General features: G+C 39.5%; 1 protein-coding gene across 10 annotated transcripts in view; it reads right to left on the bottom strand.

Annotated features, from left to right (window-relative positions):
- Positions 1 to 27,212, bottom strand: part of ST3GAL3 (ST3 beta-galactoside alpha-2,3-sialyltransferase 3) — a 187,325-nt gene that overhangs the window by 90,478 nt on the left and 69,635 nt on the right. For all 10 annotated transcript variants that reach the window (XM_041483427.1, XM_041483429.1, XM_041483430.1 and 7 more), the window contains one exon: positions 19,010 to 19,102. In XM_041483427.1, coding sequence (XP_041339361.1) covers positions 19,010 to 19,102 — 93 coding nt within the window. The remainder of the gene's footprint in view (positions 1 to 19,009; positions 19,103 to 27,212) is intronic.

Raw genomic sequence — 27,212 nt, 5'->3', positions numbered from 1 at the left:
CACATGATCTGTTTTTATAACTTATATTCATGAACCATCTTGGCCAGCACAAAGCAGAATATTTCTTGAATACAAACACACTATGGGAGCAATAGCGACTTCAGTTTATCTGATCTGAGGCTTCTTTTCTACATCATTTCAGCATCAATCCAGCTGACCCAACAAAAGGTATTAAGCAAGAGACTGGGGAACAGAAAGCACAGCCAGCATTTGAATTATGCTGGCAGCTAGATGGCAGGTTTTATTCTCCACAAGTATTATCAAAGCCTGAGTCCAAAAAGCGCTTAGAGGCCAAAGTCTCCTAGGCAAGAAATAGTCTGTGAACATCCAAAGAGTGGGTAGCTCACTTAGGACTATAACAATCCCAGACAGAATCCTTCTGATGAGGCCAAGGTTCCTGACAACACAAACACCACAATTCAGTGATTTAGGAAAAGCTGGCAAACCCATGAATTACTCCCACTTCTGTAATCCACAGGGCACAGAACTGCCCTTCCTCCAGAGATTTGTCCCTCCTGCTTCCCAGCAGCCATCCTACAGGGGGCCCTGATACCTCCTTTTGAAGCACCTTAGACTACTTAGCCCTCACTTCACTATCTTCCCTATCCAAGGGAGGGAGGAAGAAAGCTGAACTTAATCCTTTGCCTGCCTGCAAAGTAGGAACCAAGTAAATTTATTTGTAAACTATCTATTACTTGGACTATTTTCTCTTGAATAATTCTTAGCCAAGAGTGACTCAGAAATTGTTTTGAGATAAGTTTTATCAAACTGTTCATAACCATTACCCCATTACACCATTTGAAAGGATGGTCAGCATAAGGAATGCCTTTCCATCACTGTGTGAATTTCTGTGCTTTAGCAGCTTTCAGTCATAGAGGTCATCATTTTCAAAATAGGCTACCCAGACTTCAGTTTTCTAAGGCAATTTAAGTAAAATAAGTCTATAAAACTTTGGCCTAGATTTCTGAGGTATTGAATGCATTCAGCTCTCACAGCTCTGTAGCATATATAGCTTAAAAAAAAAAAGAGATTAGGTTCATAAAACATGGGTATAGACTAAACTTCGGAAATGTTCGTTTAATGTCAAGGATCTGAAACCAATCACAAAAGAAACCAGAGTCAGCTTGTGAAAATATTTTCTATGCATTTTTTCTTAGCACATTTATGCCACAGCAGTATAAAGCACCATGCACACAGCAAAGATTTATTGAGTTATACCTTCATTGGGCACATTCTTCTCCCTCTTTTAAAATAAATTTTAAAAACTAACATTAATATTACACTGCAGTGGGGGATCCATGCCCACAAATGCCTCCTTTTTGAAGCATAATCCATAATGGACATACTTTTAATAAGCACCTCAGACACTGTGTAAATGTCACCAAAGTACTAGCGGACTATTGAATGTCTGCTATGAAATACACTGCCTGCTTCCACAGAGCTCTGCTACTGCTTATTTTCCTACATAATTCCTAGTGCTTGCAGACACACACTCTGACTATTGCTCTAGTACCTCAGCTGGCTTCCTTCCTCCTGTGAGTACATTTTACAGTACTTGCAGGAGATGTGTGCTTTAGGGAAAAATGAAATCTATACTTTTCCATGGCACAGCTCCCAGCAGGCACAGCTCTTATGCTTGTAATTGAATTATTCTAGCTTCCCTTTCACTCTTCCAGATACCAAAGCACAGACATAACTACTGGGCTTTTTTTTTTTTTTTTATTACCTCCTCACTGTAGGCAAACCAAGACAGTAAATTCAGAGTTGCATCACTTACACTCAGATGGTATAAGCACTGCAGAAAACATTGACATAACACATTAAATTAGCACCTTACAAGAATTCCCATTATTGGTCTTTTCTTTCCTGCTTAGTTCAAGGAGTAGAAAACTACACTGAACCAACACAGACAAGAAGAAAATCTCTTCCCTCAGGTCAAGAAGTTTTGCTAGCTGTCTGCAAATTGAAATGCAAGAAAAGTAAGGGGTTCTCTTCCCTCTTCATCAATGTAATTCAGATCATCTAGAAATGAAAATTCTAAGAAATAGCAAAGGCAGAAAAGGATTCAACATTTACAAATTTTCCATGAGGCTAAACTGTAACTTTTATAGCCTCTATTCTATTAGTATCGTGTTTGCTTTACAATTATTTCCATCACTGTCGTGTACTTCTATTACTCGTTAATAAAACAAGGCTTTACTCTTCTGCAATGCCCTGACTTTTCCTTCAAGATGCTCACAATATATTAGACTCCACCTCCCTCTGATCAGTGAGCACAACTGAGAAATGCAACAGAAAACCCAGTGGATACTCCAACCCACTTTCGTAGTCAGAGACCTCGTGGCACATCCATGTTATGTAACACAGAGCTGTGCTGCTGAGACAAGCTGGCATGCACAGCCACAGCGAGTTAGGAGCCTGGTCCCAAGAGCAGGAGAGCCATGTCAGAGAGAATAAAGCTACCCATGAGGCCTATGAGCTCTGGCACAGGAGCCACAGATGAGCTTCTCCTCCTTTCAAAGGCAGGTTCATGCCCACCATTTCATGCTAAGTGTATACATTACATAACATGCTGCTCAAACTTACCACATTCAAACTCGTAGGGTACTTTGTGGCAACATCTGGGAGACAAAGAATATGCAATTCAAATCTAGTTTCTTTTTCCTTCAGTCAGACAGATGAGCTCTCTTCTGCCTTATCTTGTTTTTCTCTCTAGTCTCAGGTACCCACACACAAGGATTAAAGAATTCTGAACATTTTACAGGGAAGTATCATCTAATAATTTATCTTTGCAATTAAATCCACTATAGGCTTGCAAACAGCTTGTGTGAGCTGTCAGAATGCTCCCAGGTTTCCTTGGAAAGACAAAAAGGTTTTACATTTAACTCAGCTAACAGTTAAGTGGTTGGCAGTAACTGTCCACAGAGTCCTACAGAGGCCAATAAGCCTGAATTTAATAGAGTGGAAAAGAGGGAGTTAGTGAAAGGAGGCAGATCTTGTCACTGAAAGTATGACAAATGAGAAGGACGAACTTAACAGCAGTTTTACGAGAGACTAAAAGGAGCGATACAAGTGTAAACAAGAGGAGAAAGCAGCACATCGCTGTAATAATACTAAAAAGAGAAAGTCCAGCTCAGGGTTCAGCTATGTGAAAAGGAGGCAGCTTGCTGGTTTTTTGTAGATCAGTTTTGGAGCAGAATCCCATGGGTTATGTCTCTACATGGCTATACTATTTGGGTTACATTTAGCAATCTGATCTTGTTATTTAGCAACATAGACTTGCTGATTCATACAAGCTAACCCAGAACACAAAGTGTTTGGATTCTCTTTTCCTGTTAAAGTCTTTGTTATTTACTGCCTGCAAGATTGCACTGAAGTTCCAGCCAAAACTCATTTCTGCTGTTTCCAATGTACATTCCAAATACAAAAAACATGGCATCACATCAAATGTTAAAGTAAGATCATTATCATCCAGCTGCCAAATAGTTCCTACAGGTTCAGAGGCAGACAATTACAGAAATCATGAACAGTGGCTCAGCAGAATGAGCTGACAAGTGTTTTCATACTTGTAGTATCACACTGCAGTATCGCAGCATACCGGGAGACATGGTGGTCTAGAGAATAAATAGATTTTACCATGGAAGGAAAAGGATAGATAAGGCAGTGGCTTGTAACCCCAGAGCTACCCTAAGAGCACAGTGTGCAAAACTGCAAAAACAGGCAGAAATACTTTGCACAGAAAGGCAAAATAATCTTTTGCCAGCAGAATAACCCAGTAGCCTCCAGGAATGTTACTCACAATGTTAATCACCACAGAGTCGAGGACGAAAGCTGAGGTGCTATTGTGCTGTGCAGCATAAAACCATGGACCAGCCCATGAAAAAACATCTGTCATTCATTTGGACAGATAAGGCAAAGGCAACACAAATCTCACAGAGAAAGGGAACTGCACAATGGTAGTAGTTATTTTAGCTCCATAGTTGAGAAACAGGTTTAGATCAGAATGAAATGACAGTGTGAAGAAACTAAGGCAATACTACAAGGATAATTTTAATGAAACACTGTAATTGAAGAAAACCTGGAAAGTTCTAAGGCAGTTGTAGGAAACAAAGCCAGGAAGGCCTTAGAATACAGATGTAAATGAGTCATTTGGCAAATTTAAGGAAGTTCAGACTGAAAAGCTGAAAAGAATTCCACAGTCCAACCACCTTCAGGATTTGTTTGAATTTCTTGTATCTATTTAGCTGTTGAAGTTCTTTAAACTCTCCTAAACCCAAGGTGACCTTTAAAAAAAAAAACAAAAAAACAGCACAACTTGAAAAATTTGCCAGCACATACAAACATATTCTAAAACACGCTGTCCGGAACAAAGAGTCTTCAGAACAGGGCACCAAAGATTCTCTATAATAAGCCATGAGCAATTAGTCTGCAGGGAAACAAGTCAGCTCCCTGCATTTCAGTAGAGTGAAGGTGGCTGTCATGCCCCAGAGGTGATGTTAACTGTAGGGTCTATTCCTGAGCAATGCTTACTAGAAACCCACCAGTTTATACCTGCTAGTAGGAACTGAGAGAAGTTCCAGGGCCTGGGAGGCAAAGCTTTGCAGTGGCTCTCTACAAACCACCAAAGTACTGCTTGTGCTCTCTTGAAATGCCCCAGAGAGCCTGAACCTTCTGGTCCACCAGCACATGCTCTCTTATTCTTCTCTGCTGCCTCTGAGTCCTCCCATTCCATCCAAAACTCCCCAAATAAAACTGAGAAGAGAGATCTGTCACAAGATTCACGAACTGCTATAGGAGCCTTAAATTGTTGTGAACAACAAAGGTTACCATCTTATTTAAACAAAAAAGTAAACAGAGATGTAGCCCAAGAGAGATAAATGAGGGACACAATCTGCATGACACAATCTCCATCCACACAAAAAGGCAGATGGAGCCAAAAGAAGAACTCTGAGGAAAAAAACAGGAGGAGGGAAGTGATTGCCTTGCATGTGCGAGAAAACAGCCCAGGACTATGGCACAGAACAAACCCTGGGAGACAAGACAAAGAACAAGCATCTCCTTCCCTAGCACTGCAGTGAAAGGCAGCATTATGAAGTCAGAATATTGAAGAGTTGACACTTGGCTTCCACAGTCAAGACAAGTCTCCAAAATCTTCTAGCAGCAGATGAAATGAAGAGATTGATGCCAGGTATATTCAGAATTTTGCACTTGGTTAATTGTATGCTTTGTTTTGCAGCTATTTTCAAGCTACTGATCAAGAATTTCAACTGTGATTTGCTGGAGAAATCAGGTTGTTTTTTAAAAATTTTGTTTAATGGTCAGACATGAAGAGGGTGCACTGTAATCCACAAAAAAATCCCAAACCAAACAGAAAATAAAATGTAGCAGAGAAACTCTCTCAACACTTGCAAACTGGAACAAACTTGGAAACCTCTCCTCCTATGTGTCTAACTCTCTAGCTGACATGCCAGGTCTTGGGTATTAAAAGAAACACCTCAGTAGCAGCTGAAAGTCTGTGCTATGCTAAAAAATAACTTCTAGAAGCAAGAGATTCCCACAACTCCAGAAAAGTCTCAAGTGTTTAACACTGATTTTCCCACTTAATTTTTTACTTCTTAGTTGCAGCGGTCACTGTGAATAAGCTGTTGAGGGCTCCTCCTCAGCCAGATGTCTGGGACACTTCGGGTTCCTCTCCCCACCAAGGAAGTGACAAGCCCCTCATGGCTGCTCCAAGTTCTCCAGATACGGACAACTTGAATTATTACTCAGTTTACCAACTGCAGACAACAGTGCCTGGGCACTTCTAAACAGGCCAGGCAACTTGAGTATTGTTACATCTGTCTGTAGGAACATTTCCTCTTCCCTCATGCAGCTCTCTCTGACTCTCATTGGGCTTCCTGCATCTTCAGGGAGCACAATTTCTTTAGAATAGCTAAAGACAGGATTATCTCAGAATAAACTGCCCTCCTGGTATCGCTTTATTTGACTTACTGGATCTTCTGTTTAACATAAGATGACATTCAAGTATTTTGAGATCTTAACTGAATAAAGACAGTTCTGTCAGTGAAAATATTTACAGTAACCTCACTAACTGAGACTGATTCCAGCTTCCTGAATCTCATTATGGTAAACTGGGCACTGCTGTGAAAGGGAAACAAAGAGGAGATGAATTAAAACAAACATGCAGAAACCCAAACAACTGCTTCAAGTGATGTTAATCATTACAAAAAACCTGTCAAAAGCATCGCTCTGACTGGCATCTGTCAAAACATCTCAGCAGTTCATCATCTCACAGCCATCGTTTAGATTGAGACAGAGGGTGCATCAGTCAGCACTGCACATCTCACACAGCTCTGCATTTCTACATTAATTATTCTGTATCTCAGAGAACTCCAGACATGGCTTGTTTCACAGGATTTCTCTCCTCTTCCTCCTGGATGGCCTGGAACCATCATCATTCCCATATCCTCAGAGAGGGTGTGGTGTTTTGCAGCTAATCACACAGAATGAAGTGCTGTTTCCCCTTCATGTTTTCTGTCCAACAACCCACAAGAGATGGCAAAAGACTGGAAATTAAGTCCTGTTAATATAAAGAAGAAAAAAACACCCAAACTATTAGCCCTGTTTTTTTACATTTCCTGTCTGGACATGTTTTAGGAGTCCTCCAGCTATTCCAAATCCTAGTAATGCAGTACTGAAGAATAAAGAATCTGCTTCCCAGAGAAGAGACAGAGATCAGCATTCCAAACCCACACCCTCCATTAGCAGCAGGTGCCAGAGATGGAAGAATGAAGCAGAACAGTTCCTTCTTTCCTTTTAGAAAATACATGATGACTACTTCCCTGCTAAAATACCTTCCTTACTGAGCACAGGTGGAATTTTTGGCTGATCAGGACGGATCTTCCAGCAGGCTACTATGGCAGAGCAAGATCAACTACTTCTTTACAGATGGGTCTGCTCAGACAAGTTTCTTCACCCGTGACACATGAGGAAACCCCTATGTGAAATGAGCAGTCACAGAGCAAAAGTAAACAAGTCTAGTGTTTATAAACTGTTTGGTATCCTGTTGTTCCATAAATAGTTATTATTACCCAGGAGATCAGATCTGCCTTAAGAAGGAGAAATGCCTGGTACGTGTACTGACAAAAATCCCCAACAAGGGAAAAAAAACAGAGAAATGTTGTGGTTTCCTTATTTTAGTTTTCTTTCCTTAAACCAGAACCTGTAAGCATATTTTGCCTCCTTCAAATTCTGGACATCCTTTCTCAGACGTTCCCAGAACAGCAGGAATAAGTCAGCAACAGCAGACGGAGAGCTGGCCTGTTTAATCAGACCCTTGGGACCAGCATCTTCCTCTGCAGATGCCTAAACTCCACAGACACTGTTTGAGAAACAAATCAGAAGCAAAAAAAGCTGGTCACCACTGGCTCTAAGAAGCTGCTTGTTTTGCCACAGGTTACACTAAGACTGCCTGGAGCTGTATACTGTATCCATGCATGAGGTTACACATTTACAAACAGATTGTTAAAACATAAACAAAACTCCCAGGACAGATAGATGCTGTGCTATTCATCCCTAATTCGCTGCCTGGTGAAGCAGCTGGTGTGGCTTTGAACGCCCCTGAGGCCATTCCAAAGCTGGTGTTTTCTTTCCAAACCAGAGGCAAGACTCTCCCACCACAACAGCTGCCATCCTATGGACTTGCTCATGCTGCAGGCCAGCCCAGGACAGCACATCACGGAGCCCAGGGATGGCTTCGGGGACAGGGAAACTCATTGTGCCACAAACAGCTTTCCCTTGCTTTTCATTTTTAGGTGACTTAAAACTATTGCCCTTTTCCTAAAGCATTCAGGGGAATTGTTTGTATTTAGAACAGCTCAACCATGGGCCAGTTTTCATTCTCAGTGTAAACTGTCCGCAGGGGAAAAAAAAAATGAAAAAAAGACCCAAGCCCAGAAACAAACACTTCTGGTGGGTAACAGAGCATTACCTTCCATTAAAGGCAGCAGAGACTGAGTCTTACTAACATAGGCAAGCCCAAAATAAATCAGATGCACAGACCTTTTCATCTAGGAGTAAAATCATTGTGGTTTTGTGCACTGGCAGAGTTATATATTCTTCTGGTTTCAGGTGTTCCAAGATCCCTCAGAATGTCACAGATATTTTAATCTGTTTCCTTCCAAGATAAATTAATTAACTTCTCAGCAATCTCTTTATCATACTGATATCACCAGTGTAAACCACAGCTGATAAACAGATAAGAAATTTGCTGAAATTGGTATGACACAAATATCAGTTTAGAAAGGGGAAACCATATAAACCTCAAATCTTCTTTTCTCTTTTCCAAGAACTGTACAAGGCATGTTACTTGAAACTTACATAATACTGAGGCTTACATCAGTTATTTAAGCTTGAAGGAAGAGCAAGTTAGCATGGCAGATGCAATGGTTTTCAGAAGAATCACAATTAAATACTACTCAAGAAATTTGGACACAGTTTTTCTGGTTTTCAAGCTGGACACTGGAGAAAGCTACAGCCCTGACTTGCACACAGGAAGTTCCTGTGCAAGTAACTCCAAGTGCTTCAGGAGAAAAAGGATGTGATCACTCTTAAACGTACAGCAGATTACACAAAAAGGAAACAACTTTTACTGAACGCATGAACCTCCAGAATTTAGCAAGACAGAAGCAGAATAAAAATCCACAGTGAGTAATACAAGTGAAATCTGCTATCCCACTGCAGCATGTGGCAATGCCTTGCCCTGGTTTCCAGCATTATGTGTGTTTTGGGTTGGGCAAACTTGGGAAACTACAGGAACTTCACCAAGATATTGTGATCCCTGGCACTACTGCAACAGTTACAGCACTGCTTTGATAGTATTTAGCAATTCATTTATGGACTCAGCCCAGAATTGTAGTAAAGGTACCAAGAAAATAGTTGCCAAAGGCACTTTCACTGCTCTCTCTGTGGTGGAGCCAGAGTTTCTACAACATTATCTGAAAAACGTTCTCAAGCGACTTTTCAAATTGTTACAAAGAGAATTTATAATCTTTTCAGTTTTACCTTCGTTTGCCTAATGTAGAGTTGGAGGGTTCCCCAGACTGTTTCTAATTTGGTCTAATAATCTTGCATAAATTATCAGGCTGTCTTTTCATCCATATTCTTAGCCAAAGTACACTGGCTCAGTGACAGCATTTGCATGCACTGACACTCCTGAAATGTTTCAATAATAGAACAAAGTGAGCAGTAATAGAGGAGAGAGAAAGATAGAAGAGGAAAATAATTTGACTTGAAATCTACCCAAAGATAGGAAACGTGATGAAAGCCACCAGTAGGGAGTTCAGAAGGAACAATTATCCACTCTTGAACACAATTGAGAAAACTTTGAGGGAAGCTGCACACTTTTCTACAGCAAGAGGAAATCACCAGTGACATACAGAGTCTCAAAGATACCAAGGAACTTGTTGGGGCTCTGGGGAGATGGCGACCTGAACCAATAAATACGAACCTTCAGAAAGGCAAAGTCAGAGTTTTAATCAAAAGAGGTAACATTTTCTTATGGGAATGTGAAGAAAACAAGGTAAGACTCATATATCAAAACCAAAGTGATATTACAGCTTAACCTTCAAGCTCACTGATATTTTTCATTTCTTGCATTCCATGCTCACTGATATTTTCCTTCATTCAGATGAATTTAGAACCCCAAGCAATCTTTCCTGCAAGATTTTCCTGGAAGTCAAACATTCTTACTGGTATAGCTTTAAGAGCAGATGGGCCACAGCAACAGAGCCCAAACACACATGCACAATAAAATATGCTCATTTGGTGGCACAAATTAAATTTATTGCTTCTATTACAATCTTACATACTCACGCAAATATGGTTATTTATTTGTATAATTGCAAAGCTGTCCTTCCTTTTTTTTTTTTGTTAACAGTCGACAATTTAGAAATAACTTCAGTGTTCCTCAAAACAACAAGCAGCAAAAAAAAACCACACGCAAAACAACCAAACCTGTCCTGTTCCCACCCTAACATATGATGCAGTGTACTCATATTAAAGCAAGAACACATATGCTCTGCATCATTTTTGAAGCCAGAAAGGCACATAGTCAGTAAAGTCCCTGTGTCCATGTTCCAGCTTTCATTTCATAGTCTCACTTAGTTCCGAAGTCACGAAAAAGACTCTGAAGACATGCTTTTCAGTCACAAAGCCTGCACATCACATGGATTCACATTCTTCATTTAAAACTCTTGAGAGAGGTCAAACATGAAAGATTTTAGCACAAAAAATGGCTCTGATACAGAACCTACTGTCATGATCAGCACGTGGCAGTTGCATGTATTGCTACACACATTTGGTTAAAGATTAAAAAGTCAACATGGGATAGAAAGAACAACCTACATGAACTGAAGGTGAAACCATACTTCTGTCTCCTGAGCATCAGCTCCCCAGATCCCTGTCCTGGAGCCCAGGCTGGCTGACAGAGCTTTTGCAGTGCTATCACCTTAGCTCTTCAATTCTCAAACTGCACACTTGGCAGGGTTTGCATAATGATATGGCAATTTCATAAACTGAACCAGTGAACTGGTCTGGATTAAAAATAATCTTGCACAAAATGAGTAGATGGATGGGGGAGGGAAAACTCATGTTCATCTCTAAGGATTACTTTACTTACCCACTTCATTGCACTGTGCACAGGCAGCTCTGCTCACTCAGGTAATGGAGCACCACAAACTCCTTATGCAAACAGTGGCGATGCAGAAACAAAACCAGAGCCTTTTCCTTTTCTTTCTTTCTTTTTTTTTTTTTTTACATCTACTCTTACATTACGCCATGTCTGCTTCAACCTGATTGCAGCAGCATGCATATCACCAGAAGTGAGGCAATGAGCTGCTGCCATTGAATTTTGTTTTGAAGTATGAGCTCCAGCTGGTCAATCAGTGCCTGAATTTCAGAGCTAGCAGTGAAGTTACGTGTCAGGTTTCATCTGCTCCTCCCTGGAATTATGTTCCCAAGCACTGTTCTCTACGATCAAAAATGAATTAAGGGAATCTGCCACAGAGAAATTAAGTTATATGATCACATTTTAAACAAAGTTTTAGCTACCACCACTTCAGCACCAGAGGTTTGCAACACTGTGGACATGAGTTAACAAATGCTCCTTCTTAATCCCAGCTTCCTCCTACAGACAAGGCAGGTGCAAGGGACTGAAGCAGTCAGGGTGTTGTAAAGGGCAATCCAATTGGCCCAGCTATAAATAGCACCAAGAGCTCAGACAACAATCCTAGTCTGAACATTAAAAGCAAACATCTCTTAGCAGACTGTGCTGTATATTCACTAGAGCCAGCCTCTGCAAAAATATTTTGTGAGATAACATACCTGTCACCTTTAGCCTGAAGTATGAGAGATTTAAATATCTCAAATGAGTCCATGACAATAAAACAAACATAGGAATTTTACCTGTTGTATACTCTGACCCCAACTGTCACTAAAAATTGACACTAACACATATTTTTTTAAATCATCCTCTTAGTAACTGCTTTCAAATGATATATAATACCTGACACACTAACTGCAGAGGTGAAAAAGCTGAGAAAGTTTTTCCAGAACCAACATATAAATGAGAAAAAAAGGCACCACTTCATAAAATTCACAAGGAAAGAAAGGTAGGGAAGTGCAAAATATTGCCTTTGCCAGCAGTGACAGTGGAGCAGCAGCTGACTGCATGGGAAGATGTGTTACTGGAAAAGCCACAGAGCTCTGCGTGGGGAGGTGCTACCCAGACACCAGAAGTGATTTGAGAGGGTGTGTGTTTTGGCTTGCATGTTTGTTTAGCCTGGGATTTACAAAACACAGAATAAGGAGGTGACAGGAGGTAAGGGTGAGCAGCAGCAGGCTTCAATCCCCTGGCATGGCACGGGCAGGCATTTAACAGCCTGGAGCTTGGAGAAATGGAAAACCCTGACAGCTCAACTGACCAGGGCACCAACAACTTCTCTTTTATCCTTCCTTTCCCCTCCTGAGAGTCTTGAACTCTTTTAGCCATAGTTAACCAAGGAAATTGATGATGTTCAGTACGGCCTAGAAGAAAATACACCTGCATCAACTTGTCCCTTCAAATTCAAACCTCAATAATCCAACAATGATATTTTCTTAGTCTTTGATGTGGGGACAGGTGGGAGGTGTGATGAAGATTTCAGAACAGCAGCTTGGCTTCCCCAAACACCCTTTTGGGCACTGGCACCTACGAAGCTCCTTCCAGAGCTGCGATTACAGCATTACTGGGACTCCAAATGTTACTGTGAGCTCTGAAACCATCTCTGTCACCATCACACACTATTCCTGAATGAATGTACAGGCACAGAACAATAGGTTAAAAGAAGGGACAGGGATTTGAGTACTCCCCATTCCCAGAACAGCAGCAATCTTGTTTTGAAAGAAAGCAGAAAACTCCCAGTGTCTGGGACCTTGACTTCAGTGGAAGTTTTGAGATGTGTCCACTCTTCAATGAACACAAGCTGCTTTCACAGCTCACATTAACAAAATTAACCACCTCAGTGTGTTTCAAAATGAGATGTACATTATACTTACATTTAAAAGAAAAAAAACAAAAACACAACCTACTATCAATAACTACAATAACTAATTCAGCATATATACATACAATTTTATATATTCTAAGAGATACTGTCCACTGCACTGAGAAAACCCCAAGCTATGCAGCAGATGCACCACACAACAGTCAGGCAAGACTTTTGAATCCATGTATCAATCCTCAGTGGCACATTAATTATCCAGCCTATTTTTTCATGAGCTCTCAGGAGCCACACGAAGCTGCCATCCTTCGCCTTCCTCTGCTCTCCTTAAATAGTTAATCACAGAGGAAGCAGCCATCACCTGCACTGACAGCCCCTAAGCACTGAGCTCATGTCCTGTCACTTCAGTGCAAGCCCATGCTGGGTATGGCAGTAATTCAGGAGGCATGGAGACAGTCAGACATGCATAAAGTCAGTTCCAAGCAGAGGGTTAAAAAACTCTCTTTCTGGAATATTTTTTCTTCAGAATATCGAAACAACAAAGCAGAAATGTATGGGATGGACAGATGCTATTGTGTGCTTATTATAAGAAGCACAGCTTCCTGAAAGGAGATATAGAAATCAATGTGGAAATACTCAGGATCAGGATCACATTTTTAAATTATCCTGACTCCTATTAAAGCCCTTGCCGAAGCTCCAGTTCCACCCAAAATTCCCTATCCTCCATTTGCATATAAGAATGGGGTTTTTTCCCCTAAAGCATAAAAACTGCAAAACCATACCTGTAAGAGAGAAATGGCAAAGAAATTTTTACCAAGCTCTGATGTGAAGGAGGCAGGAGTCTATGCTCTAAAGAAAGGCCTTCTGGTGCTGCCCTATCTATACTCCCCCAGCCTGTGGAAGTGTAGAAAGGCACAGGAGTCTATGACCTACAAAATCAAGGGGGAAGTAAACATCAGGAAAAAAAAACCTACAGAAGAATGACTTCAGAGAAAGCCACTGAAATTTCTGTGGCTGGCATAAATCCATGTCATGCACTCTCTGCTGATAGGAAAGCTTTAAAATTTTTGAACTTTATGTACAAAGAAGCAATTCAGCATGAAAATATAAACCCAGAAGACTTTACAGGAGAGCTGTTTATCTAGAGTGACGAGCAGACTACAGTATTGAAAAATAAGAGGGGGAAAAATACGACTGTAAAGAAAATACCAATTGCTAATCAATAGAAGTTCACACCAGAATAATCAAACAAACCAGACTGATTTTATTTCTGAATTGATTTTAAAAGGTTTGTGATTTGTATAAGGCTATTTCTTAGCACCAATTGACTAGAAAATGCTTACAATCATATCCTTGGTGCAAAAACAGTCTTATGTATCTGAATCACAAATCATAAATTCACTATTTTGGTCACAACACCAGCAGACTTGTTGCATACTGAACTTCTCCTTTCTCCCTTACTCTGAAATACTTCCAGATACTCTTTAAATAATTCTTTGCCATGTTCCCCTACTAAACACAGATACACAAGTCTGCAGGCTGCAGACATTCCCTCTTTATTTACCGCCTCCTCTAATTTTTAGTATTAGCTGCCAAATTACAAGAGCTTGTGGTTGGAAAATTGCAGCTGAGTATTGAGTAGCCGAACTGTCCCAGGCTGGCATGTCACCCACAAACCGTGGGCAGAGATCTCTTTTCTCATTTGACAAAGAATAGGGCATAGAAAGAGCTGTACACAGGCAGCATCGTTTCCACAGCAAGGCCAGACACGCAGGAGACTGCAGTGTTACCACTGCAAATACAAGTTAGTGCCTTCTACAAAAAGGTCAAAGCATTAACTCCAGACTTGTAGGTGACCTCACACCAACTAAAATAGTGTAATTCACTGAACATAGTAGTCTAATTCACCAACCTACTGATGCCATTCTACCAAACACACTTGCCATTTTCTTAGTATCATTCTGAAACCAGTAACCTCACTTCAGGCACTTTGAGTCATTATCTGCTGTTGAGAGATTTGCAAGAGGCAGAATATTACTGTCCTGGAAAGTGAGAAATTAGATAACTCCTTCATTTACAGTGAGCAGCAGACGTAGCCTAGCTGGCCAGACCTTACACCAAGATGCAGAACTGAGGTCATGCACCCACTTCTCTTGGTGTGGAGCCACTGTCGTGACTCAGATTACAGCATGTTTTTCTGAAGCTATGTCACTCTGCCTTTAAGGCACAATCATTAAAAAACCCAGAAAAGAAAGGCATGGGTGCAAGGGATTAGACCAGAAATCCATTTTGTCCAATACCTGATGTCTGTGTCCACAGCACAACACTCCAGTAAAAACCCTAAGAAAGAGGGACTACATCAAGCTACATGCTGCCCTCAACATCCATTTAGGATGCAACTTAGAGAGTTCCATACCTGAATACTTAAGAATATATTTTATTTTTTAAAATCTTTTGCCCACTATGGAGCCCATCTGCAGAAAAAATATAACTGGAAATAGCATGAAATAGCACTTACCTTTATTTATTTTAAACCTGGAGCAAAATATTTGCATTTAATATCTCCAAATTTTGTCAAACCACATCATTCACTATGTTATCAGGCTTGTGAATCCCTCTACTTGCTCTGCTTCACAGAGTATAACTAAGGCACAACTAAGTCCACCACCCAGCACAAACTACCAGATCAGTCTTCTCCACAAACACTGTCTTTTCTCTATCAGAACTGAATTTGGCCTGCCACTTCCTTGCCCCACCACTTACCACTGTGAGATCCCTCTGACATTCCTCAAAGGCAGATTTTGGTCTTACCACCTGGAAAAATGTGTTAGTGCTTCATTATTCATCCTCCATTCCAGGTAGTTTATGAGCACTTGGTAGAGCAGAGATCCCAGCACACTTTCTTCCAGAAGACTCCAGGAGTAACATCCCTGTACTGTCCAATCTTCTTATTTTTTCCATACAGTTTCCACTATTTACCTAGTCACTATCTAATCACCACAGCATTACACCCGTTTAACTTTCCAAAAATCTTTCAAACAGCAAATGTTTGGTTGGATTCGGTTTTTCGGGCAGGGGTTGGTTTGCTTGGGGGTTTTTTTGTATGTGTATATTATGGGTTTTTTTAAGAAATACAGATGTACTGTACAAGTTAAATCACCTTTATCACATCCTGATCCAGTCATTGAAACAAAACAAGCAGATTTACAGGGCAGAAGTTCCTGCTGCAGAAGACAACTTGTCTCCTCTTTATCTGTGAACAAACACTAATTCTAGTCTTTATTTTTAGGTTCTAAGAGGAGCTGATACAGAAACCAGGCTTGCTCTTAGTTTCCACTTTCCCAAAGAACCCCCCAGACCCTTCTTGAAAAGCCCAGCACGTTTGCTGCTTTTCATTCTTCCATTCTAAGGCCAATTGAAGCAATGATTACACACAACCGTGTGTAACTCGGCAACTTCAACACCGAGTTCCTCACAAAGTGAGAACTTTTTCTAGCAATTCTTTGTGTTGGAATTCACTCTAAAACGTCAAGCTTCTGTCACATTCCCCCAGCCTGTCCCCTGGCAATGAAGGGTCCACATGGGAACTGTTCTGCAGTGAATAGCAATGCAAATAACTTCTCTGCTGCAGCTTCACCTTCCCTCAGCTCACATGTAATATTATGAACCCCTATCAGCTCATCGGGATCTCTGACAGGTTTTCTGCCTTTGACAGTTAGACAAAAAACTTTATTATTTTTTAAATGTCTCTACAAAGTTGCTCCTCAACATTTTTTTTTGTTCTACCTCATTATGGTTTATATTTAACTTGCCAAAGTTAAAGCTCTTTCCTATTCTCCTCATTTGGATACAACTTCTGCTTCAGAAAGATGACTTATTTCTAGGAGTCTTGTTTACTTTACTGTTTAAGCAAGTCATTGTTCATTTTTGTGGCTTTTCTTCCATCTATTATTTCCTCTCCCTTCTCACACTTTACCATTGAAACTGGACACAGTAGTCTAGAAATCTTGGATTGTGAGGTTTTGTATTTTAAGTCAGTGTTTCACACGAAATTCTTCAAGTGAATTGTGCATATGTACACTTTTTTTGTGCACATATGAAATAGCACTTAAGAAATGGTATTTTGTTAAGATGACATGAAGACTTCTCTGTTTCCAAGACAGAGGATTTTTTTCTATCTTGGAGGTAAAATCTGTATTTGTTCCTCCCAGATGTTTTATTTCATGTTGGATATATTAACATATATTTTGTTGGACTGTGGCCATTTAAATCAGGCAATCCAGATTGTTCTCTAGAAATAACTGACTCTTTATTTAGTACTCACAACCCAGGATTTTTTCCAGATAGGATTATTGATGAAGGGATCAAGCATTGCTAGAATGAGAACTGATTGACTGAGGACCACATTAAAACAAACAAACAAACAAACATTTAGTCTTTCCTTGCCATCAACCACATTTTGGTATTTCTCAGGCCATGGCTCTTTAATCCATCCAGCAATGCTTATGCTTGCTAAAGTCTGAATTCTCATTTTTACCAGTAAAAAAGCACTTACCAAGAAGAGCTACATCCTCTGAGAAACACTTATTCTATTTCAACTATTTCCACCATATTTTGCCTATTTACATTTAAAATTGCACTAAAAAGTCAGGAACCTTAAAATGGGAAAACATTTATTCATTTTATTCATGCTTGAAAACAGCCAAACCAACTTTATCCAAATATTAAAAACACCCAACAAAAACACATATTTTCCCACAAAGACCACACCTAAAAAATGTCAGTTGTAGAGATGATGGTTTCCTAATGACACAATCAACTGAAAACAGAAGCTAGAATAAAACAAATCGTGCAGCTCGAATCTTTAAATGAACAGGCATTATAATTTGGCTTCTGGAGTTCTAAATGTATTGAATACCTTCCTTGGTAACATTAACTTTCATAGTTCTCTGAATACAAGGAAATTTGCAGAAGGGAAGGAATTTTAAGTGCAGCATGGTTTTTTTCAGAACTACTGGTCATCCATCCTTACAGCAGAACTGGGTAAAATAATTAAATGTCCTACACTGAATTAAATTTGTAAAGAAATCAAAGACATCACAGGAAAAAATGTCAACATTAGTTGAGTTTTAGGGTCCACGCTAAACAAGCACCTGAACATAAATACCTGGTGAGTTGCTGTCTTTAAAACTGTGAATACAATGTATGAACACTTGCTTTGACTAGAGACATGTTTATACCCCTTTGCATGGAATTAGTTCAATGCAGTCAACTACTGGCAGAAGGTGACTGAACAGAGATCTGCTAGCAGCTGCTGGGGGAGAGAATAAATATCACTTCAGATTCTAGGAGGCTAAAAAGCTCCTTCTCAAAGCCGAAGTCTTTTTAAAATTAAAATAAGATTAATAGTTTTGCAATAGTGAGTTCATCCTGCTCTGTACTATTTACATTTAGTATGTACACAAACACAGATTTAAAAGCACTCACTTTCAGTTCCAGTATTTATACTCTATCCAGAGTTCCAAAATTCTCACAGAAGATAATACTGATAATTGTTTGGTTTACACTGATGATGGAGAACTTTAGTGTTTTGTTTTGTTTTTGAGGCTTGTCTGTAGTATCTATTGGTTACAAGGCAATGTCAGATGTATTTTTTTATTTTAAAAAAGCTTTCAGTCACCATGCTTGTCAACAAAAACAAAGACAGAAGATACCACCAGTTTCAGATTTGGCTTAAAGGCCATGATCACTCAACCTAACCTTTAGACGCACAGGTCATGGAAATTCCCTCCTCAAAAGAAGTAAAATACCTCTTTTGGAAAAGTGCCAGTTATGTTAAGAAGTCCACAGTCTCTTTTGCCAAAGAGATCATTGCACTAGAGCATCTCTTCCACATGTACAAGAAGCTTGTACAATGGTCAAACTGTTTGGTCAAATTTTCCATTCAATGTACCAAACTGAAATCCTTGAGTGTCAACAGATTAATGTTCCTGCCAATCTATCTTCTGAACTGTCTCCCAGCAATTCTATAAACTCCAGGCACCTGAAGGATGCTTTACCCTGCTCTCCCAAAAACAAAAAAACCCGAAACCAACTACAACAAAACATCACACTTTACTATCTACTCCAGATAACTTAACCATGACCAAAGCTCCCTAAGCATTGCATCATCTGGTACTAGCAGTGAGCTTGAGCACACGATTGTATCATGCAATGACAAGATAATTTGTTTTATTACTCAGTACCCAGAGGTCTCTACTCTTTGAGCAAAGTCCTAGTCAGACTCAAGTCAACGAAGCCATTGCCACTGACCACTCAAACTGTCCAGAATTTCAACACTGGTCTCTCCGTGAGCCAATCAAGTGACAGAGTAATGACACTTTTCAAGACAAACTCTGCCTATCACCCACCTTGAAGGAAGAGAAGTCATCAGGGGAAGTGGGGAAAAAACTCCCACAGTGATTACTTACTTTGGAAAGATGACAGTCATGAGCGCTGATGCATAGCCTGGCTTGCACATTCCCTCAGAGAAATTGGCATACTTTGATGCCAGCTCTGGAGGCCTGTGAAAAAACAAGTACAGAATCAGGACTCTCCTGGCTATGAACTAGTTTTTGCAATCATCCAAGTAATTTTTCTCCTTATAGCTTAGCAGAAAACAGCCGCAGGGAGTAATTGCAAACACAGACCATTATTTATTTGTTGCACTACGGCATCACAGAAGAACAACAAAAAAAGGATAAAAAAAAAAGTAAAGATAGCTGAAATACCACTAAACCACTAGTTTTGCTGAAAGATTTTCATAGCTAGCAAGGTAAAGCTCATGGAAGAAAAATATCAATAACCATTTTAGACTTCAACCTTTCAAAAGGAAAAAAGACATAAACAGCACTTTGCTTTGGCTATTTTTCTAAGTCATGATCAAAGCTAAAATTATAGAAAAGTATTATTTAGAAGATCACTTAAAGATAGTTTCAGGAATTTGAAACAAAACTAAAAGCAGTACTGGCAGGGTATCATCAAGGGACGAGTGCCTTCAGTATTTGGAAGAGATGACATTGCTGCTGCTTTGTTGAGGTGTGTCTTAATTCAGCTTGGCTAGTGACTCTTGGGCCAAATTGAGAATATGTGTGTGTTTTTTCATTCAGTTTCTGTACAGAAACAAGAGTAGTGACTCAATTAAAGATTCAGTACAGCACATGCATTTACCATAGGTCTACTGAGTTACCTGTAAAAAACATTTAATTTTGTGTCCCTATTCACCACCTGCAAAATTTTTACGTTCATCCATTTCATTAAAGCACTACGGGGTTAATTAATTCACCTGTGCTTTCAAAGTAACATTAGATACCTAAGTGTCATCCACAATATGGGGATTGTTAATATTCCTTCAAAGAACAACCAAGAAAGCATTTACAGTTCTACGCTCAACATTCAGTGGAAGCTGCAAGGACTCATCGATATCACTGTTCCTGCTGCATCATTATCAGCAACAGGCAAGTAATGAAAGGTTTCTTCCTCCAGTTCGACAGCAGCACTCAAATGAAGATGACAGTGCAGCTCCACAGAGCAGAACCACAAAATCAGTCCTGAAGAGCCCACTATCATCCTAATCATGTTCTTGCCCAGGCATCACCATTATCACTTAACTAGCAAACAACTACTACCTGCAATGAACGTGGATTCAGAGTTTCAAAATTACATATAAGAAGGACAGTAACTCCATGCTGAACTGGGAGTAACTGTTCTTCTTATACTGGTCCTGCATTTACCTCTCAAGAGGCCAGTAGCCAGTTGCAACTGGATGGACAATAGATGGAAAATTAATTTTTTTTACAACTAGGTGCATAAACTACCTTCTAAACTATAGCAGAATGGTCTCTCTGTATACAGAACCCCTGCAATTATGAATATATACATACATACAGAATCTCTGTGGCTCTCAAAGAGTAAGATCTATTTCTGCTGAATAAAAATCTAAACCTTCAACAGCTGGAAAAGAAACTAGAGAAGATAAATAGTCATTGTAAGTATTTCATTTCGTAAGACCTTTTAAGTTAAAAAGCACTATAAAAAGCTTAAGGACAAAGATCCTGTTTAATTCTGCTACAGATATCCTGGATGGTTATGATCCAAATATGCAGTATTTTACTATCAAAATTCCTCATCTGTAGGATGAAAGAACAATATATTTGGCCATTTACACTGTCAATTGTTTACAATGAAGTATAGATATCTCTAAATATATGATATAGACATGGAGAGAAAGAGACAGGTGCAACATTATCTAGCACAACCCAAATCCATGAGTTTGCTTTCCATAGGTAATGATGTGATATCATAATACATTTCTTTAAATGACAGAGATGAGAAAACATCTGAGAAAGGAGCATCCAAAATGATTTGTGTTCTTATGCCAGTCAGGATCTCTTTATAAATAGGCACATGAAAGACTGAGAAAACAAAAGGCTTTAATGATGCTAAGGTATATTATATCCCCTTCTGACACAGTCAAAAGTGACAGCAGGATATATTGATCATAGCTTGTTGAAGCATTTCAGATATAAAGAAATGTGGGAAATTTTAACTTTTTTCAAGCAATCCAAAGAATTTTAATCATTAGGCAACATACAGAAACCCCTCTTACCAAAACCTCCAAAAACAAGTAGAAAGCAACTGGAATTTATCTGCAGCCACCACTGTAGTGAGTCATTGCTGGCAAACTTGTATAACTATTTCAACAGCAGGCCTGTCTCAAATGACCTCAGTGGTCACACAAAATATCTTGTGCCACAAACACAGGCATTTTTCTCTTTTCTGATTTAATGGTGCTTTCATTATCAAATTAAAACGTCACTCAAATGCCCATCATGGTGTTTCTGCACAAGAATAGCAGGCTGAGACCCTCCTGCATGTGAGCCCCCCGCATGCCAATCACTGCATACTGATGGAGGGGAGCTGTCAGTACAAACCCACAAAGACACTCAGAGCTGCTAAAGCCCCCAGGCCAAGCTGTTAACATTTCTTGCATGTGATGAAGTTCATGATCCAAAGTGCCAGAGGCAGAACAGTTCTCTAAGCCAACCATAGCTGCCATCTCATATCATTCAACATTTGCTCATCTCCTTTCTTGGTGCCGCATCTTGAGTCACCAAGCTATAGAAAACTAGAAAGGGGCACTCTACATTTTAAATCCATCTAGGGACATGTTTTATTTGTTCAATCTCTTTGAAATAGGCATTGCATACTGTCACTGCCAACATGCTCATAATGATAAGCCCCTAGTAGGTGTAACCCAGAGCAAATTTAGAGTAAGGCTGGGTACAGCTTTGCTGTTTACCATTCTGCTACCAGATGAAGCTAACCAAGTTAACTTCATTTTAGATATATACATTTGCCTTGCGGGTATTTTTTCCTGCAACATCCACAAATCTTGCAGAGATCAGAGTTCCATAAATCAGGGTGTAAAATATCCTGTACAAAGCATTCCATAGAGAACTATACATCTTTCAAACAAATCCAACTTCGAAAAAAATCACACTGTTTGCAGCTATGTGGTTCTGTAATAAAAGAACTGTACAGAACCGAAGTCTACAAATGAGCACCTCCTTTGTATTTGATGACAATGTATCTACTACACTGCTGCATATATTGGTGCCTCTTTGACAATGTTTTTATTTCCAAATGGGAAAACCAAACACTATTACTTTCCTAGTGCTTTAGAAGCTAAAAAATAGCTTCATCTCACTAGCCCCATTACTGTGCCTGGACTCCAAGGCCAGCCTGATAAGCCAGCCAGCCAGGAGCATCATGATACTTATGACAGAAGGGTGCAAATCTCCTCTACATCTTCCCGGTCCAGATACATTATTCTAGCTCTCAATGCTCATGCTCAGCTGAGGTAGTTAAAGAGCTAGTGGAGACAGCAGAAATAATGTAATTAATGACACTGTGGACCCTTTAAATTTTGCTCAGATTTTGTGCAGGAAAAACCTGGTAAAGCAAAAAATTTCTCCAGAATAAATGAGAAAAACAAGTCACAGTCAGTAACTGTAAACATCTGCTGTTTTTAGACAAGTGCCTGCATGAGGGTGAAGTTAAAGGGAAGTAATTGGCTTATTCCACTCAAGAGAAAATGCACTCTTGCTTTTTTTTTTTTCTGACTTCTCTCTTATGAGACCAGCACACATCCTGAATTCTTATGATATTCTGTACTTCTCTACACTGTTATGTGGACATCAATCTCAACAAAATTTCACAATTTGGATAAGTTAAAAATCCAGCTGCTTTCAGAGGATTTAGAAAAAGTAACAAGATTTTTCCTTCTGCTTGCATTTGGCAGATGTGTGTCTTCTTTTAATCTCAAATATGAAAACGTCACCATGGTTAATTCCTTCATCGTGTCCTGATCAGGGACAGCATGTCATCCTCATAGACTGGAATCTAAATCCTTTTAAAAAAAGAAATTAGTAATACAACTCAGTGTTTAGATTACTAAAAAAATGGCCACAACTAAGCTCATGTAATTGAATATTACAAAATCTACTTGAAGAGACCGATTTTGCTGCTTTGCCTTTCACATGGAATTTAAACTGCAGCTTATAAAAATCAAAAAACTTCATCTACTCAAGATCATCTTATTTGAGGACTGATGTCTCTTGCTGTTACTCTTGCACACAAAATATATGAACTGACACATTTCTGAAACAAGGAAAAGGAGTCCTTGGCAATGTGCTCTCTAGCCTGATCCTTCTCCTTGGGGTTTCTTGCTCTTTAGTTCAAAATAACTTGGGTCTTATGCCTACACAGCAGCTCTACAAAGTGTATGTCATGATACATGAAGACTGAATAGGAGACGGAATGAGAACATGAAATGAAGGCATATAAAACATAGTGATGTATTATGGAACAATAATGAAATATTAGCAGATAATCTGGCAGACCACTAAATCAAAGCAGTTAATGCTGAGACCCCGTAGCATATGCATATAATGCATAGACCCCTGTAAGATTCAGAGCATTTCAATTTAGGTAGGACTCCCTGGATCGGACGTATCCACCATATCCAGTCATGGCTCAGTGTTGGCCAAAGGACAATTTTGTAGACTACTGGAATAAAACTTCCCATTTAGTTTCCCTCAGATAAGCTGAGGGCTACTGATTTCAATCAGCATACAGTAAGAACTAGTTACAAGATTTGCTTCAAAATTGCAGGACTGCTCAAAAAATACACTACTGAAGACAACAACACATTCCATTTGATGGGGAAAACCCCAGAAACAACTATAAACCAGCCCTCCCTGCCCAACTGGCAAGGAATTCTATTAGAGAGGTGAAAAGTAAAGTGCTCTGTCAACTCTCCCCTTCCTTACAGACTGCCAGGCTCACAGCAAATACAACCAGTTTACTTAAAGGCAGGGGAGGACACCTTCAGCAGGTTTGGTGATGCAGCTCCTCAGGTACTCAGCCTGAGGAAGAGAAGCCATTCACACTCACCTCCAGGGTAGTCAATCCCATACACCAGGGCACTGAAAAATGCATCTCCACCTCTGCCTTCATAAGTAGAGTTGTGACCACCATGTCACTCTGGTGAAATGTGCTTGAGTGGAAGACACCACCACAAAACCATCCTCTGGGTACATGGCTGGAGATCCACATTCACCAGTGTGGTCTGGGAAACACTGAACCAGAATTTTAAGAAGCTCTAACTACAGTTCTTACAAGTTTGCAAACTTGGGTTCAAAGCATTACACAGCCTGATCATTTGATATTTGCTATTTTCCAGCTGAGCAAAAAGTAAACAAATTAAAGGAATGAGTAGATAGAAGAGGAAAAGCAAATGCTTACATTGAAAGAGATGGGAACTGCATCTACTGCCCTATAGCCAGCAAAATAAATGTAAATATTTTAAAAGTTACTTCAGTATGTAAGCAAATTTCCCAGGGAGGTTGTATGGCCAAATACAAGGAAAGATGATCCAAATCCCTGTTTCTAAACTGACATGATGACTGGTTAATTCTGCTTCTGTACCAAGACCTCTGGCTTCTCATGAAATTAATTTACAATGATAACCAACACATAGTTCTATTTATTTATTTGGACTACTCAAGAACAGCAGCTGAAGATTAGGTTACATTAAATCGGCCCAGGAAAACAAAGTTTTGAAGACATTCCACCAAACCCCACGACCTACCTTCACAGCCCTGAAGGAAGAGGTGAAACAAAGCCAGTCCTGCCCTTGGGAAGTGCAGGGCAGGCAGAGGGGCAGGGACAGCTCAGAGCAGTGACACTGCAATGCCACTCACCCTCTCAAATGCCATCTTTGCACAAACACGCTGAAAGGGCTTCCACCCACAAAAAACTCCTCAGGATCCTGCCTCCTTACTAAATTCCATTCCTGGTCTTTGCAATAGTAGAAATTAGACCACTAGGCAGAAGAAGTAATTTCAGATTAGTCTCAGCTGTGCTAAATACATAAACATCTTAAGAAATACAGCTGTAAGTGATTTCTCTATCAGAAAGGAATATCTCCTTGTACCATACTTTATAGTTCCGAGGACCAAGAACCCTGCCTGGAGCTTCTCAATTAACAACCTTTTAGCAACACCTAAAAAAGTGTTGGGATTCTTGTGGAAAAAAGAATTAAAAGTTTTCAAGGTAGACAGTTTTTATATAAGTAAGTAAATAAAGAAACAAAATCCTGAGGCTAACAAAAAACAGATTTAAAGGATGAAGATAAGAAATGCAACCAAACTCCATGGCACATTTTGTATGTGACCTCATGCTGCATACTCCTCCAAGATTAAGTAATATCCCCAATCTCCTGATCTCCTTTGGTTTCTGTAAACCTTTCCTTAAAAAAAAAAAAAAAATTTAAAAAATCTGTTTTGGTTACATCTTACCTTCAAGACTAGTAGCCCAGAGAAAAAGTGGAATTGTGTTCAAATAGACAGAGATGAGGAGCAAAGAAAACAGTCCATTTCAGGTTTGTTTGTGTTTTTAAAGAAACAAGGAAAGGAAAAAACAACTGGCTAGAATACCAATTATTAGACTAAACAAAAAGCATGAAATCCAAAAATTTTATTTTCACAGAAGGCAGCTGTTTACCAAAGAAAGAAAAAAAAAGAAGATGACTGCTTCCTGAGTTTTTGATTATTTACTAATCTTTGGACAAAAAACATAACTTAATGATGAAGTGACTTGCTGACAATCAACACACTTTCCCAATGTATATTACTAGACTTTTATCTATACTAGTTTCCCTAAGTCCAAAATTACTGGGTTTCCATCCCCAGTGATGAGTATCAGCATTCTGGTTTTACAGATAGAAGACAAGGATAACCTAATGGAGGATAATCACTCTGTTTGGAGATGGGATGTGTTAGGACTCAGTAGCCAATAAAAAACTCTCTCAGCAGTCAGCTGGGATTCCTAGCTCAACTCCTTTTTCAAGAACCTTCTAAAGAATGTCTGTTTCTCCAAAGCCAGAAATTATAGTGCACCCTCATATTAGTCTATGTATTCTCAAAATCTGCAGAAATTAAATGCTGTGATTAGTTATTTAAATGCCTCTTAAAAACTACTATTAGTGCAATGGCCATAAAAAATGAAGAAACTACAAGCCCAATAGGAAATAAAATGCTCACCTATCACATCCATTTTTGCCAAACAAAGGAATGAAGGAAGATAAATTGCAGCATCATAATTTTGTTGCTGTAACCTATAATTCTTCCCTACCAACCCTCATCTGTTACATCTGCAAATAGGCAATGCTTTCTTTGGACAGAGAGCAGGATTTTTCTACTTGTAGTACAATGAACTCAGCAGTGTAGCTGTAGAAGAGACAAACAAGTGCTAAAGAGATGAGAATAAATAATTCAATCCAATTAGAATCCAGGAATCCTCTGCTCAAACTAATAGGAATCAGTACATCTAAAAACAAAGATATTTCCCAAAGCCGATAGCTGTGGGGGGAAAAAAAGGTCAACCAAGAATTCCAGGAGCAGTATAGCCAAAATTACAGTTGTATGTCTGTAGATATAACACTTTAGTAGATTTGAGTGTCAAAATCCAGTGCTTAGCAGTCCTAAATGCCAGATGTGAACATCAGTCGCACTATGGTTTTAAGCATCAAATCTCCCTTCAGAAAAATGTAGCTCATTTCATTGTAGAATGCACCAGCTTACGAACTCAACATTTTGCTAGGTGTAGAGCACAGCAGAACAATATGGAATACGTCAACCGTGATTTATTATTTACTATTTCCCATATTATTGACATATCAAGCAAAATTACCCTGAAGATCGTAAAACAGACAAAAGGAAGCACTTGTAAAACACACAGTTAATAAGCAGATTTCTCCACATCAGTATGTTACAGACACCAGATATATAAATGGGATCAAAAGCTATTAAGAGGTTTAACAGCATCCCTGACTTGGGAACCCTAAAGCTTCCTCCCCTCAGAAGCTGGAGAGCAGATCCTGGAGCAAGGACAGTGTCACAATTGTGTATTTTTCTCCTTCCCTCAACTAGGGGAGCATTTTGATACAAGATATTGGAGCAGTTGAGTCTTTGGTCTGGCCATTTTTATTTTCCCACAAGAGAAGTTCAACCCTTTCTGTTGCAGTAGCAGATCTATTGCACAGACAGCTGGAAGACACCAAACCTTAGG

This window comes from Pyrgilauda ruficollis, unplaced genomic scaffold (assembly GCF_017590135.1).
Source record: "Pyrgilauda ruficollis isolate IOZ18807 unplaced genomic scaffold, ASM1759013v1 scaffold6, whole genome shotgun sequence".
NCBI classification, from domain to species: Eukaryota; Metazoa; Chordata; class Aves; order Passeriformes; family Passeridae; genus Pyrgilauda; species Pyrgilauda ruficollis.
Note: the sequence above shows the minus strand (reverse complement) of the source record. Positions and strands in the feature narration are given on the sequence as shown.